Genomic DNA, 13,620 nt, shown 5'->3' on the forward strand with positions numbered 1-13,620 from the left:
AATGAGATTAATGTCAAAAAGGAGTGATATGTATGCAAAGTGTGAGACTATTCCAGTAATCTTGTGATGGTGTTTTAATTCCATTGTTCTCTCCCTTTGCTTCTCCTGCAGAAAGGACATCAACTTGGTGCTACCCTACAACGTAAAGGACAAGCAGCAGCCCCAGAAGTGGCTCAACGCACTCCACGCCACCCTCAGCGACCTGCACGACATGACCCCAGCCCAGGCGAGGGCCCGCTTCGTGGGCGTGCTCCAGAGATGGCGCCTCTTCGGCTGCAGTTTCTTCGCGGTCAGGATGCGCAGCGCCGCCAGTCCCAGTGAACCGCGCCTCCTGGCGATCAACAAGGAGGGGTTCTACGTCCTTAAGGACCACACCCATGTGAGTAATTGTCACAAGGATGACATTTCCTTTTTTCTTTTAACCGTTGGGGACTAGTCTCGAGTATCATATGTGATCCTGCATCACAAAACCAACAAAAAGTCGCTAGACATGGAATTTTTGTTATGGGTAGATTCTTGAAGAGCAGACTCTAAGCTTTATAATGATGTATAAATCAATAAAATGGACTCCGCTAACCTATCTAAATACTAGAAAGAACGCACACACCCTGAATGAAAAAGTGCGAACTGAGAAAAGCGGCTCTGAAGTACAGGGTCTATTCAAGCGCTTGATCTTGACCAAGCCGTGCTAGCTGTGAAATGAAAGGGACAAAACACAGGTACGATAATTATAGTAAACCACCGGAGCAACGACAATGAAGGAATTATCAGATTAAGCTAAAATTAAATATGTTCTATTAACACATACTGTTCATGATTAATTCCAACTTTCAAAGCAGTGGAGTTATCCTTTCAAAAATTATTAGACTTGAAAGTGAAGAGTGTGTAAAGGATTTCAAGAAATGAAAAGGGGACTCTAAGACACACCTGATCATTTTATTCTCCACCCAAAAGCATTGTACAAAAACTGCTGAAAACACACTTTCCCATTCATGTCATAGTCCAAAACTAAAGAATAATGTAAAAGGGTAGCTCTATCAGAACATATGAAAAACTCAAGATTGACTCGGTTATCCCATTGCACCTTTTTCGCGCCCTAGCGTAAAATCAAGGCTTGCAACTTTTTGTTCTTTTTGTGATTCACAGTCACATAATATATACTCGGGCAAGGGTCTGTGGAAAATGTGTGTTAAAGCAAAATCAGCCTGTCCTCAATGGGTTTAACGACCTGGGGGCATTTCATGAAGCATTTTGTCTGACAAACTTGTCGGACAATTTTGCTCTCAGCCAATCAGATGTAAGGATTTCAGTAGCTTGTAACAGTTTGTCAGAGAAATATCTGACCAAAATGCTTCATGAAATGCCCCCCAGGTAGCATGGGGAAACATGGGTGGTTTGATTGAACTGATCTTTATTCAATGCACATCAGGATGCGTTTGAAAAACCAAGAATAGCACCCGTCAGCCGTATATCAGTGAGTATGTGCATCAAAGCGTATGCACATCTGTGACGTTCCAACTCTAGTCGTAATTCTTCAGCTGTGTGTGTACATTTACTTGTATTACATAGAGATCAGTGATAAAGCTCGACAAAATTTGTTTGGGGATTCTTGAATATATCCGAGCTGGGTCAGCCTTTTTTACTGCTCCGTATTCCCATGCTGCTGGGTCTTCAAGAGGGAAGGGAGGAGGAGGAAAAAGAGAGAATTACTTGACTTGAATAAAGCTATGCCACTCGGATGATTTTAATAACACATGACAAATACTGTTTTTATTCGTCACATGCTTGTACAAGTATTTCAAGCTTCTACTCAAAAGTATCTCTATATCAATATGTGCAAAGTACTGTGCCATGAAAACAGAATTTTGATCGTACACAAAGACTTAAACAGGACATTTTCAAACCCTTTAAAAAAAGCATGAATGAAATGGGGGAATTTACCTTCTTGTTCGCGAACTCAACACAGTTTTTTATGAGTGACCTCTTACTCTGATTAACTTACATTGAACATACTGTACATTGAATTGATTGTTGTGGCTGAGAAGCTGATCTTAGAGGAATCATAACTTTCAAGATAGATGTGTAATTTTCCTAGTCCTCGTGAATCCCATCTTAGCATAAATGGTACTGTATGTGCAGCTAGTTAAGAATTGAGACCTCAGGTAAACTGGCAATGCAGAAAAATGTGTTAGCATAATTTTGGAAAATACATCCATTAAGATTTGTTAGAGAAAACTCCTTAAGCTATGCAAAAAGGCAGCAGTGGTACATTATACAATGTATGTCATGGAATGAGGTCAGCAGTGCTGGAAATACAGTTAAAAAGAAATTAAGAGAGAGAGAGAGAGAGTATTTTTGACTGATATGGCAGGTTATGCAATTTAGGGTTATCAATTTCTGTTAGTGTTAACGATTACAACTGACCACAGCCCCTCAATAGTGTATTCTCTTCTCCTTCACACACACACACACACATACACACATACACAAAATATAGGAGATTCTTCAGCACGTCTCCCTTGGTGAGATAGTCTCAAGCCGCAGACTGAAATCTCATGATGGCGTGGTGTACTTTGATGTGAAGCATGGTGACCTGATGATGCAGAAAGTGTCTCGATTTGAGACTAATCAGGTGAGCATACTCTCTCCAAAGATCCTCTTGACTGAAAGAAGATTTCCTCTTGAATTGAAGCAAATGTGTGCATGCTTGTTTGCGTGCATGTGATATGCTTCTATGTGAAGCTGCAGACTGTATGTATTTCCTAGGAATTCTTATTTGTGTACATCAACCGTAAATCCATTTCCCACATTTCGTACACAGCAACACCAAATTTGCCATTACCCCTCTTCCCACACACACCAGATAGATTTATATAACGCCAGAAGAGATCCTTGTCATTTGATTGGTTGTTTGACATTGATCATTCGGCCTATTTCACTATGACGTCATCATCCATGCAGTTCTGGCTCTATTTACCGTGCAATTTTGGATCCATACGATTTTTGCTCCATTGCACGCTCGCTAGTTGAGAGCCTGAAACAATACGCGGGTTAAACGCTTGCGTTTGCAGTGTGTGTATGCGACAGCGCGCTAGCGTAAAACGCTCATTGAGCACTCTCACGATCTCAGATTCTCTCCTGTTTCTAAATTAATAAAACATCAAATGACGAGGATCTATTTTAGGCGTTATATAAAACAAATGTTTTTCATTCGTGTAATGGACAGAATATTTCATTCGGTGAAAGATGAAATGTTTGATCCATTCAACGAGGCGCAGCCGAGTTGAATGGATCATTTCATCTTTCACCTCATGAAATATTCTGTCCATTGCACTCATAAACATTCATTATTTATATACTACCTCATTCACTGGCACTTCTCATTCCAACCTGTTCACAATCACTTTTCTCTTTCCGTGCTTGTTTTTGCCCCTTGCTCTCAACCATCAACTTGCGCTTCTGAAACTTTTCCCTCAATTCCTTCATTGCCTTTGCTCATCAAAACCAGGTCATTTTCATTCAATATGTCCATTAGCAATCTCACTCTTGCACTCCCTGTCACCACATTAACCACAATATTTCCAAACGCTAACAGTGACAGTTAGGACAGATCCCGGATGTATGCCAACTTTCACCACAAACTCTGACCAACAACTCTGATCCAGTTACTAACTCTTGACCTTGCCTCTGCAAAAGAACTTTTAGTGAGCGAAGATGTGTGTGTGTGTGTGTGTGTGTTTGTGTATTGTTTGTATTGCACAGCTGCAAGTATACACTCCATAGCAACACCTACTCACTAATCCAAGACATATACAGAAAAATGAGACATCAGGCACTCAGGGCGTACATTGTAGATAGAAGCTTTTATTAAAGGCTCTGTACAGAGGCGAGTTGTCGAAGCAAGGATCTGACGATATTGTGTCACAGTGTGCATTTTTAAACAAAGAGCAGTCGGTATTTATACATGTATATTAATTAGCAGAGAGGTGATTTAGTTGTACCTCTCCGGTATCAGGCAGGAAAACAAGGGGGTTAAGAAGGTATACAAAACAGTGGTCAGTGTTGACAAGCGATTATATACCTTGTTGTGGGCTTATTTATGTACATTACAGCAGCAGCCTAAGAAGACAAGTGGACGTCAGGTGGGAGAGAATTTGTTCTGCTTAGAATACTAGGAAATGAATCTGTCATAACATTGCGGACAGACACACTGGCGAGCAGAGGCTCGAAAATTATCATTAGAGAGTTTGCTGAGATAATACATGATAGGGAAACTGACTGAGTAAAAAACGAAACAAGGTGGAGAAGATCAATGACCCACAGAGAGAGGAAAAGAGACAGAGAGAGTGGGAAAGACAGGGGGATCGGAGCGGAGAGGTAGATTGTTGAGGAGAGAGAGGTAGAGAAAAGTTGAACTGCTACAAACCCATCAGTACTGCCCCCACCATTAGGTCTGGTATACCTCTCTTTCTCAGCGCTCACTCTACCGCCTTCCTCGAGACCTAATCAAATGCCTTCTCCAAATCAACAGGGCACATGCGAAATTCTTCCTTATCTTAGGTATTCCTCCATTTGCAGTCTCTTAAGTGTGAGCACTACATCTGCTGTACCTTTTCCGGGCATAACACTGAGATTGCATCTCATTCCATTCCACAGTTTCCTAGTTCTCTTCTCCAATACCCCCAGCCACAATCTTCATTGCATCTTGTAGTTACTTGTACGTAACTTCACTCCGTTGTGCACATCATACAACTCATCATATCCAGTTTCCCTTAACTCTTTATGTGCCATGGTGAAACCCCCTGTGTGCCACGTTATTCTGAGACAGGAAGGTAGTCATGCTTTGAGAAAAAATTATATTTTTCCAATTTGTATAACTTTTACAAATTTCTGTTAAGATGGGCATAGTAGGCAAAGTTAAAGAGGAATGGCAAGCTTTGTTTCGATATAAATTGTATGACGAATCTATTTAAAATTTTTCTTTTGAATGACCAGTTGCTACATTACTGTAAAAGCATGACTTTTGCACATAAAATCGTGACAAAAACTTAGAATGTACACGCAAATCTAGTTGGGAACACTGCTTGATAGTCAATCACCACATAGAATGCAAGCCGTATGTGAGAGGAACAAAAGCACGAGAAACGCTTTGATTGTACCACGGGATTAGCGATTTATCGATCGGTTTTGGCGGCTTTGTTTGTTGAGCTGAATATGCAAAGTTGGCACGCCGTCGACTGAGTCGGACGTGGGAACGTGGCACATAAAGAGTTAAGGATCGGTACAATAGTGTTCGGTCACTTAGCATTATGTGACTGTGTTCTAGCAGACAAGGGAAACTGAAAGGTGGAGTGAAGGAAGAGGGAGATTGGTTGAAAACTTTGTCCATCGCATGTTTTTATGGTGGTCGAATGTCCGTGAGTGAAATTACGTGTTGACCATAGAGAAAATGAACATATGACTCATAGTGCTGCTTCAACTGCTACTACTCCCCCCAGATTGCTGCAAAATGAGAAGCAGGAACAATCAGTTGATGAAAGAGATGCAGAATGTTCTCAGTTGACCAAAAGTGACAAATTAGTATATTGATGTAGAAAATAACAGGCTGGATCTGCAGAAACAAAAATGTTGTCTCTGTAAACATCGACACAGTATCAAATATCATGTGGGTATTAGATCGTGTCTTCTTGACTTTTGTGGTTGTTTGATGGGAATTTTGGAAGGGATTGCAAGGTAGATTAAGTTAATTGATAGGGGGCATGGCAGGTTTTGTTGTGCTCTGAGTGGTTTATGTAGGCAGGGGTGCTCATGTAGGATGAAGTGATGTGTCGGGAGTGGTGTCTGTTTTCCATGAATGCCAGTTTGAATTGGTCAGTGCTGATGGTGTTGTGTTTGCCAGTAGTTTACAAATATCGACTGCTACAGAGGAAGATGATAAAACTATTTGCACAGAGGTGATTTCTCAACAGTGCTATGTCCCGAGACGAACGAGGTGATTTCTCAACAGTGCTTTGTCCCGAGACTTTGTCTCGGGACATGGCACTGTTGAGAAATCACCGAGTTCAAATTGTTTTACCATGGCCCAAAAGAAAGCAGTCGATATTTGTTTTATATCCCTCTCGAGCATTTTACTAGAGTGATGACAAAATTCCCTTTTGGAAAAATGGGCAGGTTTATTAAACGTTAAATCTAACATTAGGCCGTGGCAGTGCAGCAACAGCAGCAGTGCGTGCAGTGCGTAGAGAACGACACCGCTGCATGTGCTGTATAGGCCACTGTGTATTAAACCGTTGTTGATTCCTACACACAAGCTACACTACAGTGTGCAAAACTCCGAACAATCGAGGAGGTCCAGGACTAGAAGTAGGCCGAAAGCAGCTTCGTTACCCAGATCATCGTCAAAATTGGTTTTAGTTTATTCCTAATTCGTACCTGATATGTTGTCCTTTTCCTACAATCATTCCTCCATTACTTGAAGCAGTCACTTTGCCAATTGAGCTGAACTGCATTGATCACACTAACGGGTACTTTACACACACACACACCATCGCACCACAGATTTCTGTAATGCCGTCACGCACTGCGCTCTAGCATATGCTAGCTACAAGCCACAGGACTGTCGCTAGCTAAAGTATCGCTACTACGCGCACTGCGTACATTCTCAAGTGAGAAATGTAGATATCGATCACACGATCACAATTGGGTGCAGATCGGGGATTTCCAAAAGTACTATATCAGGCTGGCTAGCAACTCTTTGCACCGCATCCAGCTGCTCGTAGCTAGCTAGTAAAACTACACCATTTTCGTGCTCCCTATAATCCTATGGCAAGAAACTTTACATGAGGGATATAATAGTCGATAACAGAAAACTTGTCAGCACAGCAAATGACAGGAAAGGACTTCTGTATGGAGACTGTAACGTTTCTCAGTGTTATCATGAGTGAAAACATGTGAGGAAGTGACAAGGTCATTGTGCATGCAATGAACATTGATTTGTGTTGTGTGCATGTTGAGGAAGTATGCATGTCCTGCATGAACTTGATAAATAAGCAATGGACATAGTCAGAAAGGTCTAGGTCCGTCGTGACGTGTTCATTTTGGGTGATGCAGTAACCTGGGAGTCATAGGGTTGTATGTCCCGTCCCATAGATGAGCTCTGCAGTGGAGCAGCCTACAATGTATGTCTGTCTTCACTGCGGTACCGATGACAAGAAGAATAAATATTAGTTTCTTAGTCCATCTGGCATTGTTGGCTACTGGCCATCTTGTGAATTGACTGATGCTTGAAGTGGTAGTGTGACCATGTGATGGCTGGAGTGGACTGACAATGTTGATGTGGACAGCATGGTCAAATCATGCATCAGAAGAGGAGAAGGTGCCAAGGCATGTTTTGTTGTGGGGATGAATTTGTGCTGTGTTGTCACTGTAGACATGTTTTGAAGAAAGAGTCCGTGGTCATTAGTGAGATGGGCCGATCTTCCATTTAAGCATTTCTCAAACTGTTGTTGTGGTTGCATCAGATCAGCACACAGAGGGTGAACTCTTGATTGAAGTTGACAAGACCCAGAAATTCTTGCTGCTTGTAGAGTAAAGTAGGGGCTGGTAGGTCTCGAATAGCCTGGGTATTGTCTGGCAGCTAAAGGAGAGGTTCTGTGGTGATCGACAACTTGGCCAAGGAAGTTGAGGGATGACATACGGATTTGACACTTGGCTGATGGGTTGTTCATGATGCTAAACTTAATAGCAAACCCAGAAAACATAACACTGAAGTGTTATTTGTGTTCTTGTAGTAAGTGATTTGCTACAATGACGTCGTCCACATACGCACAGGCAAATGGTAACACATGTAGCACGAAGATTGTCCATGAAGTGGTGACAGGTCTATGCTGTATGTGTTGCGGGGACCAAAAGGTGTGCAAGCATATACAGACAGGCCAAAAGGCGTGGTGATGGCTGTCTCACGAAAGTCAGCAGGATGAACACGAATTTGACGGTACCTCTGAAGGAGGCCGGGTGCTTGAAACTCGCACTCTAATGCCCTCGAAATCAGTGTCAAAGGAGTGCTGAATGGGATATCTGTTGGGGACTGTTTTTTGGTTGAGAGCGTGGTAAACACTGCACGGATGCCAGGCTAGTCTCTGCATGAATGCCAGCTAGTCTCCGGCTGTCTTTAGTGGTACCATGTGGAAGGGACATTTGACCATCACGCAGTTGCTTTTTGATTTGCGGACAATATGCCAAGTTTGTAAGCGTGAGACTAAATTGCCGTCTCACAAGGCTTTGAGACAGGAAAGATGTGAGATGGTATGGTCGAGTAGAGACTCTGAAACTTAAAGTCTTGATATGGTGAGTGATTAGTGTTTGGCATTGACAGTGTGTAGACTGATTGTGCAAAATATAGATGTTAAAAAACCTGTCAAAATGAGTACCAGTAAAATGTACCATTTTTCTTGGCTGAGGGAAATAATCTGCCAGCTGTTCTGTGACGATGCTGCTAGCTGTTAAACTGAAAGATTTGTTGTGTCAATCAGTTTTAAGTTGTTTGATGTCAACTAACATTTTGAAGTGCATCAGGAATCAGCAAAATAGTCTGCAAATTCCAAAGTGTTGGGGAATTGTATATCAACCCCCAATTCAAAAAGGAAATGAAGTGACGTTCTCAGTGATGTCTATAAATTCAGCTGTTCAGTTCAAGTTCAATTTTGACAAAGAATGCTGTTATGCTCTTGTTCTTTTGCAGGGGTTGGAAATAGGCGAGCTCATATCAAAGTATAGCAAGGCACAGGAAAGTGGAACAAGGCGAGAACCCCAGCCTGTCCCAAGCAACTATGAGTCCGATGCTCTGACAAAGCTATGGCCAACACCTGGTCCAAGACAAGAGGAGACCGCGGCCACACAACCAGAGAATGGGATGGAGGGTCACTACCAGCAGCCCTCCACTTCATCTCCTAACAACATGATGATCCCCGCTGCATCAACATCTACACCGGTAAGTCCAAACAAAACTGACCCCAACATTGCACATGTGGAGTTGACAAGAGCGGAGCATCAGCCCCACAGTACCCCGACGCGGCTGGGGAATCCCCCAGCTGGTGGGGTCAGGGTTATGGCCTTGCCCCCGTTAGAGGTCAAAGTGGACGACCAGCCAGAATACAACAATAATGGTCCGGACAACAGTGGGAAGCGGTTGTCATCTGGCTCCGCAGCGGGAGGCGGTCAAGTGAATGGTTACCCTCCCTCTCCAAGGAGCAAGGAGCGTTCTCTGTCTGCTGAAAGCCAGGTGCAAAAGGCGACGACAACGCCCACACGGTCGAGTGTGAAGCGGACACCTCAGGCATCTGATAATATCCTGAAACGGGGAATTTTGCGGGGAAAGAGAAAGTGAAGCAAAGATAGTTTAGACTGCGACGTGTGACCGCAAGCTCTAACTTTTTTGCCCATTGAGGATGAGCTGATTTTGCTGCAACACACGTCACCAATAGACGCCTGCCTGAGTATACTGGGGGCTGTAGTCCTTGACAGGTTAGTTGTACATTGCTCGTAAATTCTCCCTGACTAATTGGTTGAACTCCATTTTTTTCTCATCAAAAATTTGAAGTAATGGAAGGTGCTAAAAGTGATGGCAATTTCCCAAGGCAAGCAACTCATATAAACCTTCCTGAATTGCATGTGACATGATTTGTTATTCAAAAGTGAAATGTTTCAATCTGAAGCCTGTTTGTGCAGCTGCAAGGTGAGCCACACTCCGTAGTTTTTCTTGGAATATTCAAAATATCTTTGAGATGTGAATTCAGATTAGTGTGTTGTGTGAATTCACAAGGGTGATCAACAAATTATGACAAAAATTGAACAGCTTCTAGAAGAACTGTGAACAGAGGCCATAATTTCTTTTTCTAGACATAATTCTTCAGGATTGATGAATACTGATATGCTTTTTTATTATTTTCTTTTACATGTGTACATATCTTTTATCTCTTTAGCCATGTCTTGAAAACAAAATTTGCTTCCAAAATTAAGAAGGATTTTGTGTATGATAAATACATTCTGGGACATGACATACAATATGAGCTAGATAGTCATATCCGAGAAGGTGCAGGTTTCAGTGTCACATGTATGGGCACATTACTGAACTTCAAGAAGTATACAAAACAGCTCAACATCTTAAACGTATTAATCATGACTATCGATTTATTGGGAAAGAGATCTTTCTCCCAAATCTTCTTGATTGGGTGGTGCAACTGTGATGTACTGTTTCACTTATATATGAATGTACAATTGAGGGTATCGCCAATATGTACGAAGCAGTTTCAAACAGCGGTCACTATACTTTCTCAGTAGGGGTAAGGAGACAAGTTTTTCTTCAATCTAATTGTAACTTCATGTGAAGTTAATTGTGACTGAATATGAATTGGTGGTTGCCATCAATTGGCCCATACTTAGTGCAAATCACCCAACATAAAACCCAGTGCATGTACAAGTGTCCGCTATGGGCATCGCCTGCACTAAAACCATGCACATCAGAGCCCACTATATTGAGCCCACTGATATCCACATCAAAAAGTACATTCAGAAACAAAATAGCAAAAAATACAAGGGACACAGCACTCCCATGATTTGGTTTAAAAAAGTGCATTGACCTGTTTCAATGAGTCTACTGTGCACGTCTTATCATGATGTCTATACATTATTAGGCCCTCCCAATACAGCTACACTAACTGTAAGAGGCAGCACCATGAATGTTTTAACTTCCATTATACACACTAGTCATGTGAATGGCATGCCGGCTACAATTATGCTTTGATAGAAAAAAAACAAATTCTTATCTCATAATTCATCCCTCATTTCACTCTTTACTGCACACACACATGTCCACAAACACACTATACATACAGATTCTCAAAAAAAAAAAAAAAATAGGGAGGAGTAGTGTAGATCTTCAATGGGGAAGGCAACTAATACATTTTGTGATCAAGGCTAGGGACTAACAATTAGAACACACATGTCCTTCTGCCTAAGGACTCATATGTTTAATAGTGCAAGTGACTTTGATAGTCTTGTGTAAGTAAGTCTATCCAGGGTTAGTTAGAAAGTAGCCCTTCTAGCTGTTATGGTAATGATATCCCTGTGATTAGTTTTGAATATTCATTTTCAAATGTTAATGACGGACAATATAATATGGAAGTGTTTAATTCTCAATTGAACAAACAGTTTTTACTGAATGTCTTCTAAACGTTTTAATTTGGGGCAAGACATAGTAAGAAATGTTTATTTCTGAACAAATATCTTATTACCTTTGCCAATTAAGATGTTATGTATAGGCATTGCTATGTTTATTTGTGTACAAAATAACTCAACAAATCTTGCAACTCACAGGAATAGCTGATGATGACAAAAGAAACATGATTGAATTCTAGTAGTGATCTGGGAATTCTTATGAATTTTCGAAGGATTTTTGAACTTTTCCCTAATTTTTTGTAGGGCCACTGAATTTTTCAGTTCAAAGATACAAGCTGCATGTATTTGAGGTTTGTATACATGCACTAAAGTGTGTGTACTGCTCAAGGCGCAGCGCAGCATGTAGAAAATTGATCAGTAGTGGGATTTACACTGATGCAAATCTCCAGATATGGTTTGCAATTATTATCCATCTATTTTGTATGTGTGAACGTAACTGTAGAGAAATTGGGTGATTTTTCAGCATGCGTGTATAGGGAGAAATGAGTAGCATTGCGGGGATTTGTACTGTCAGTGTGTTTTTTTCTAGTTTCTTATTGCTTGGCCAGATCTTCAAGGGGGTAACACTGAAGAAGTCAGGAGTCCCATACATATTTTATTTAATCATATAAATATGTATAAAACATAGCCTGCATCAAGCATGCATGCTACCTGTAAACTTAAGCTGATCATACCAGTAGTTTACTGCTCAGTTTAACTCCTCTTTTTTGGCAAACTGCATCCAGTAGGCCTATTGATTACATGAAGTTATACCAACAAATGTCAGGGATGCCCCAACTGTTGACATTTTGAAGACAATATTAGTTGACATGGATATCTCAAATTTCATTCTTGGGTTCACTTTCTATAATACCGCTATCGCCATGCACCTTCAACCTGATATCCTGGTTGCTCAGTTTGCTTGCGGAAGCCAGAAGAAGAAGCATGTGTCTATTAGTCATAAGCATGCACCTCCTATATTTAGTACATTTTCCGTCTGAGTATATAGTTCTCATGTTCCCATTCATCCAGTTTTGCATGCCTTCCCTTTATGTGTTGTTTTGGGCAGTCATCGATGTTCTGCTTATTTACATTCACACACATACACACACACACTGACTGGAATAAAAACATAGCTGTTGCTCTTTAGCGAGTTCTTGATCACTATCTTTGAGTGACCCACTGGTGATGAGTGTAATCCATTCCCCCGTAGTTTGTCATTTCTTTTTCGTCAGACAAACCCACTTGAGCTAGCTTGAAGGGAGCAAATATGCAGGTTTTCAACATATCCTACTTGAACTTGTAACTTTTCATGACCTTTAAACAGTCATATTCCCTGCTACATCATCTACATTGTACTTGTAAAATTTTGGTCTTCCATCCAAATTGACAATTCACAGAAAAATATGAGACATGCTGGAACAACAAATTATATCAGATTCAGCATTTCGAGCTTAACATGGTACTGCAATGGTTGAGGGATCTATCTTTCACCATTTAATATTTGCTTGCAATGTAGAAGGTGTCTATCAAGTACGTAACAGACCTGACTGATGCAGTTTGGCAGGATGATGAGTTATTTTGTTGAAGTATTTCAAGATCAAAAATGTAGTGATTTTGATCATACATCTCTGTTATTCCAGAAAGCCCTCCCCGTTCACCAATCTGGGACTGTAGAATATAACATGATGGTCGATCATGCCCTTACAATGTATTTTGCAATAAGTTGCATGCGATTTACTCTAGTGCGGAAGATCACTGTGATCCGATATATAGATTATTGACAACTGCTTATGAAAGATTATGTAGCAAACATGATCCGGTAAGTTCTGAGATTGTGGACTTCTGGCGAGCCTTTTTGGTTAACATTTCACATGTTTGTTGTAGCCCCACTGAAATCTTGTTATTACAGCATTATTCCACACAGTCACATTTCTTTTGCATGCATGTAAATTTTTGAGCAAAAATTGACAGTTCTGGAGGCATACAAGAATTATGTTTTGGCTTTGAGCATATGTTTTTAACATCAAAGACTAAATATTCCTGGAGTATAGGCAATACATGGTGTGAGTTAGATCAGGAAATCACAATTTGATTATTTGTAAGGATTGTGTTTGCTGATTTTGTACAAATTTCCCCTGTAGTGTAGTATTGGCTAAATTAATTGTGAATTTTCATGCCATGGATATTTGAGGTATAGACACAAAATTCTTGTTAAAAAAATAAAGCAGTCATTTTCGTACTGGCTGCATAATGTCAAGTGGCTGCTGTAGACAGGTGGCTGCTAATGCAAATTTGACTGTACGATGTTTCTTCTGTTTACCAATATCATCTGTCATCATTTCCTTTGTACTGAGTGGAGAGTGTGTGCACTTTAAGTATATTACCAAGATAATGGAAAACAAA

The 13,620-nt window shown here is 40.9% G+C and overlaps 1 protein-coding gene across 1 annotated transcript in view; it reads left to right on the forward strand.

Annotated features, from left to right (window-relative positions):
• Window positions 1–9,385, forward strand: part of LOC140232203 (unconventional myosin-XV-like) — a 122,447-nt gene extending 113,062 nt beyond the window's left edge. Inside the window, exons 39-41 of the mRNA XM_072312341.1 lie at window positions 112–379; window positions 2,498–2,632; window positions 8,741–9,385. Coding sequence (XP_072168442.1) covers window positions 112–379; window positions 2,498–2,632; window positions 8,741–9,385 — 1,048 coding nt within the window. The remainder of the gene's footprint in view (window positions 1–111; window positions 380–2,497; window positions 2,633–8,740) is intronic.
• Window positions 9,386–13,620: the final 4,235 nt, after the last annotated feature.

Source organism: Diadema setosum, chromosome 8 (genome assembly GCF_964275005.1).
Source record: "Diadema setosum chromosome 8, eeDiaSeto1, whole genome shotgun sequence".
Classification (NCBI taxonomy): Eukaryota; Metazoa; Echinodermata; class Echinoidea; order Diadematoida; family Diadematidae; genus Diadema; species Diadema setosum.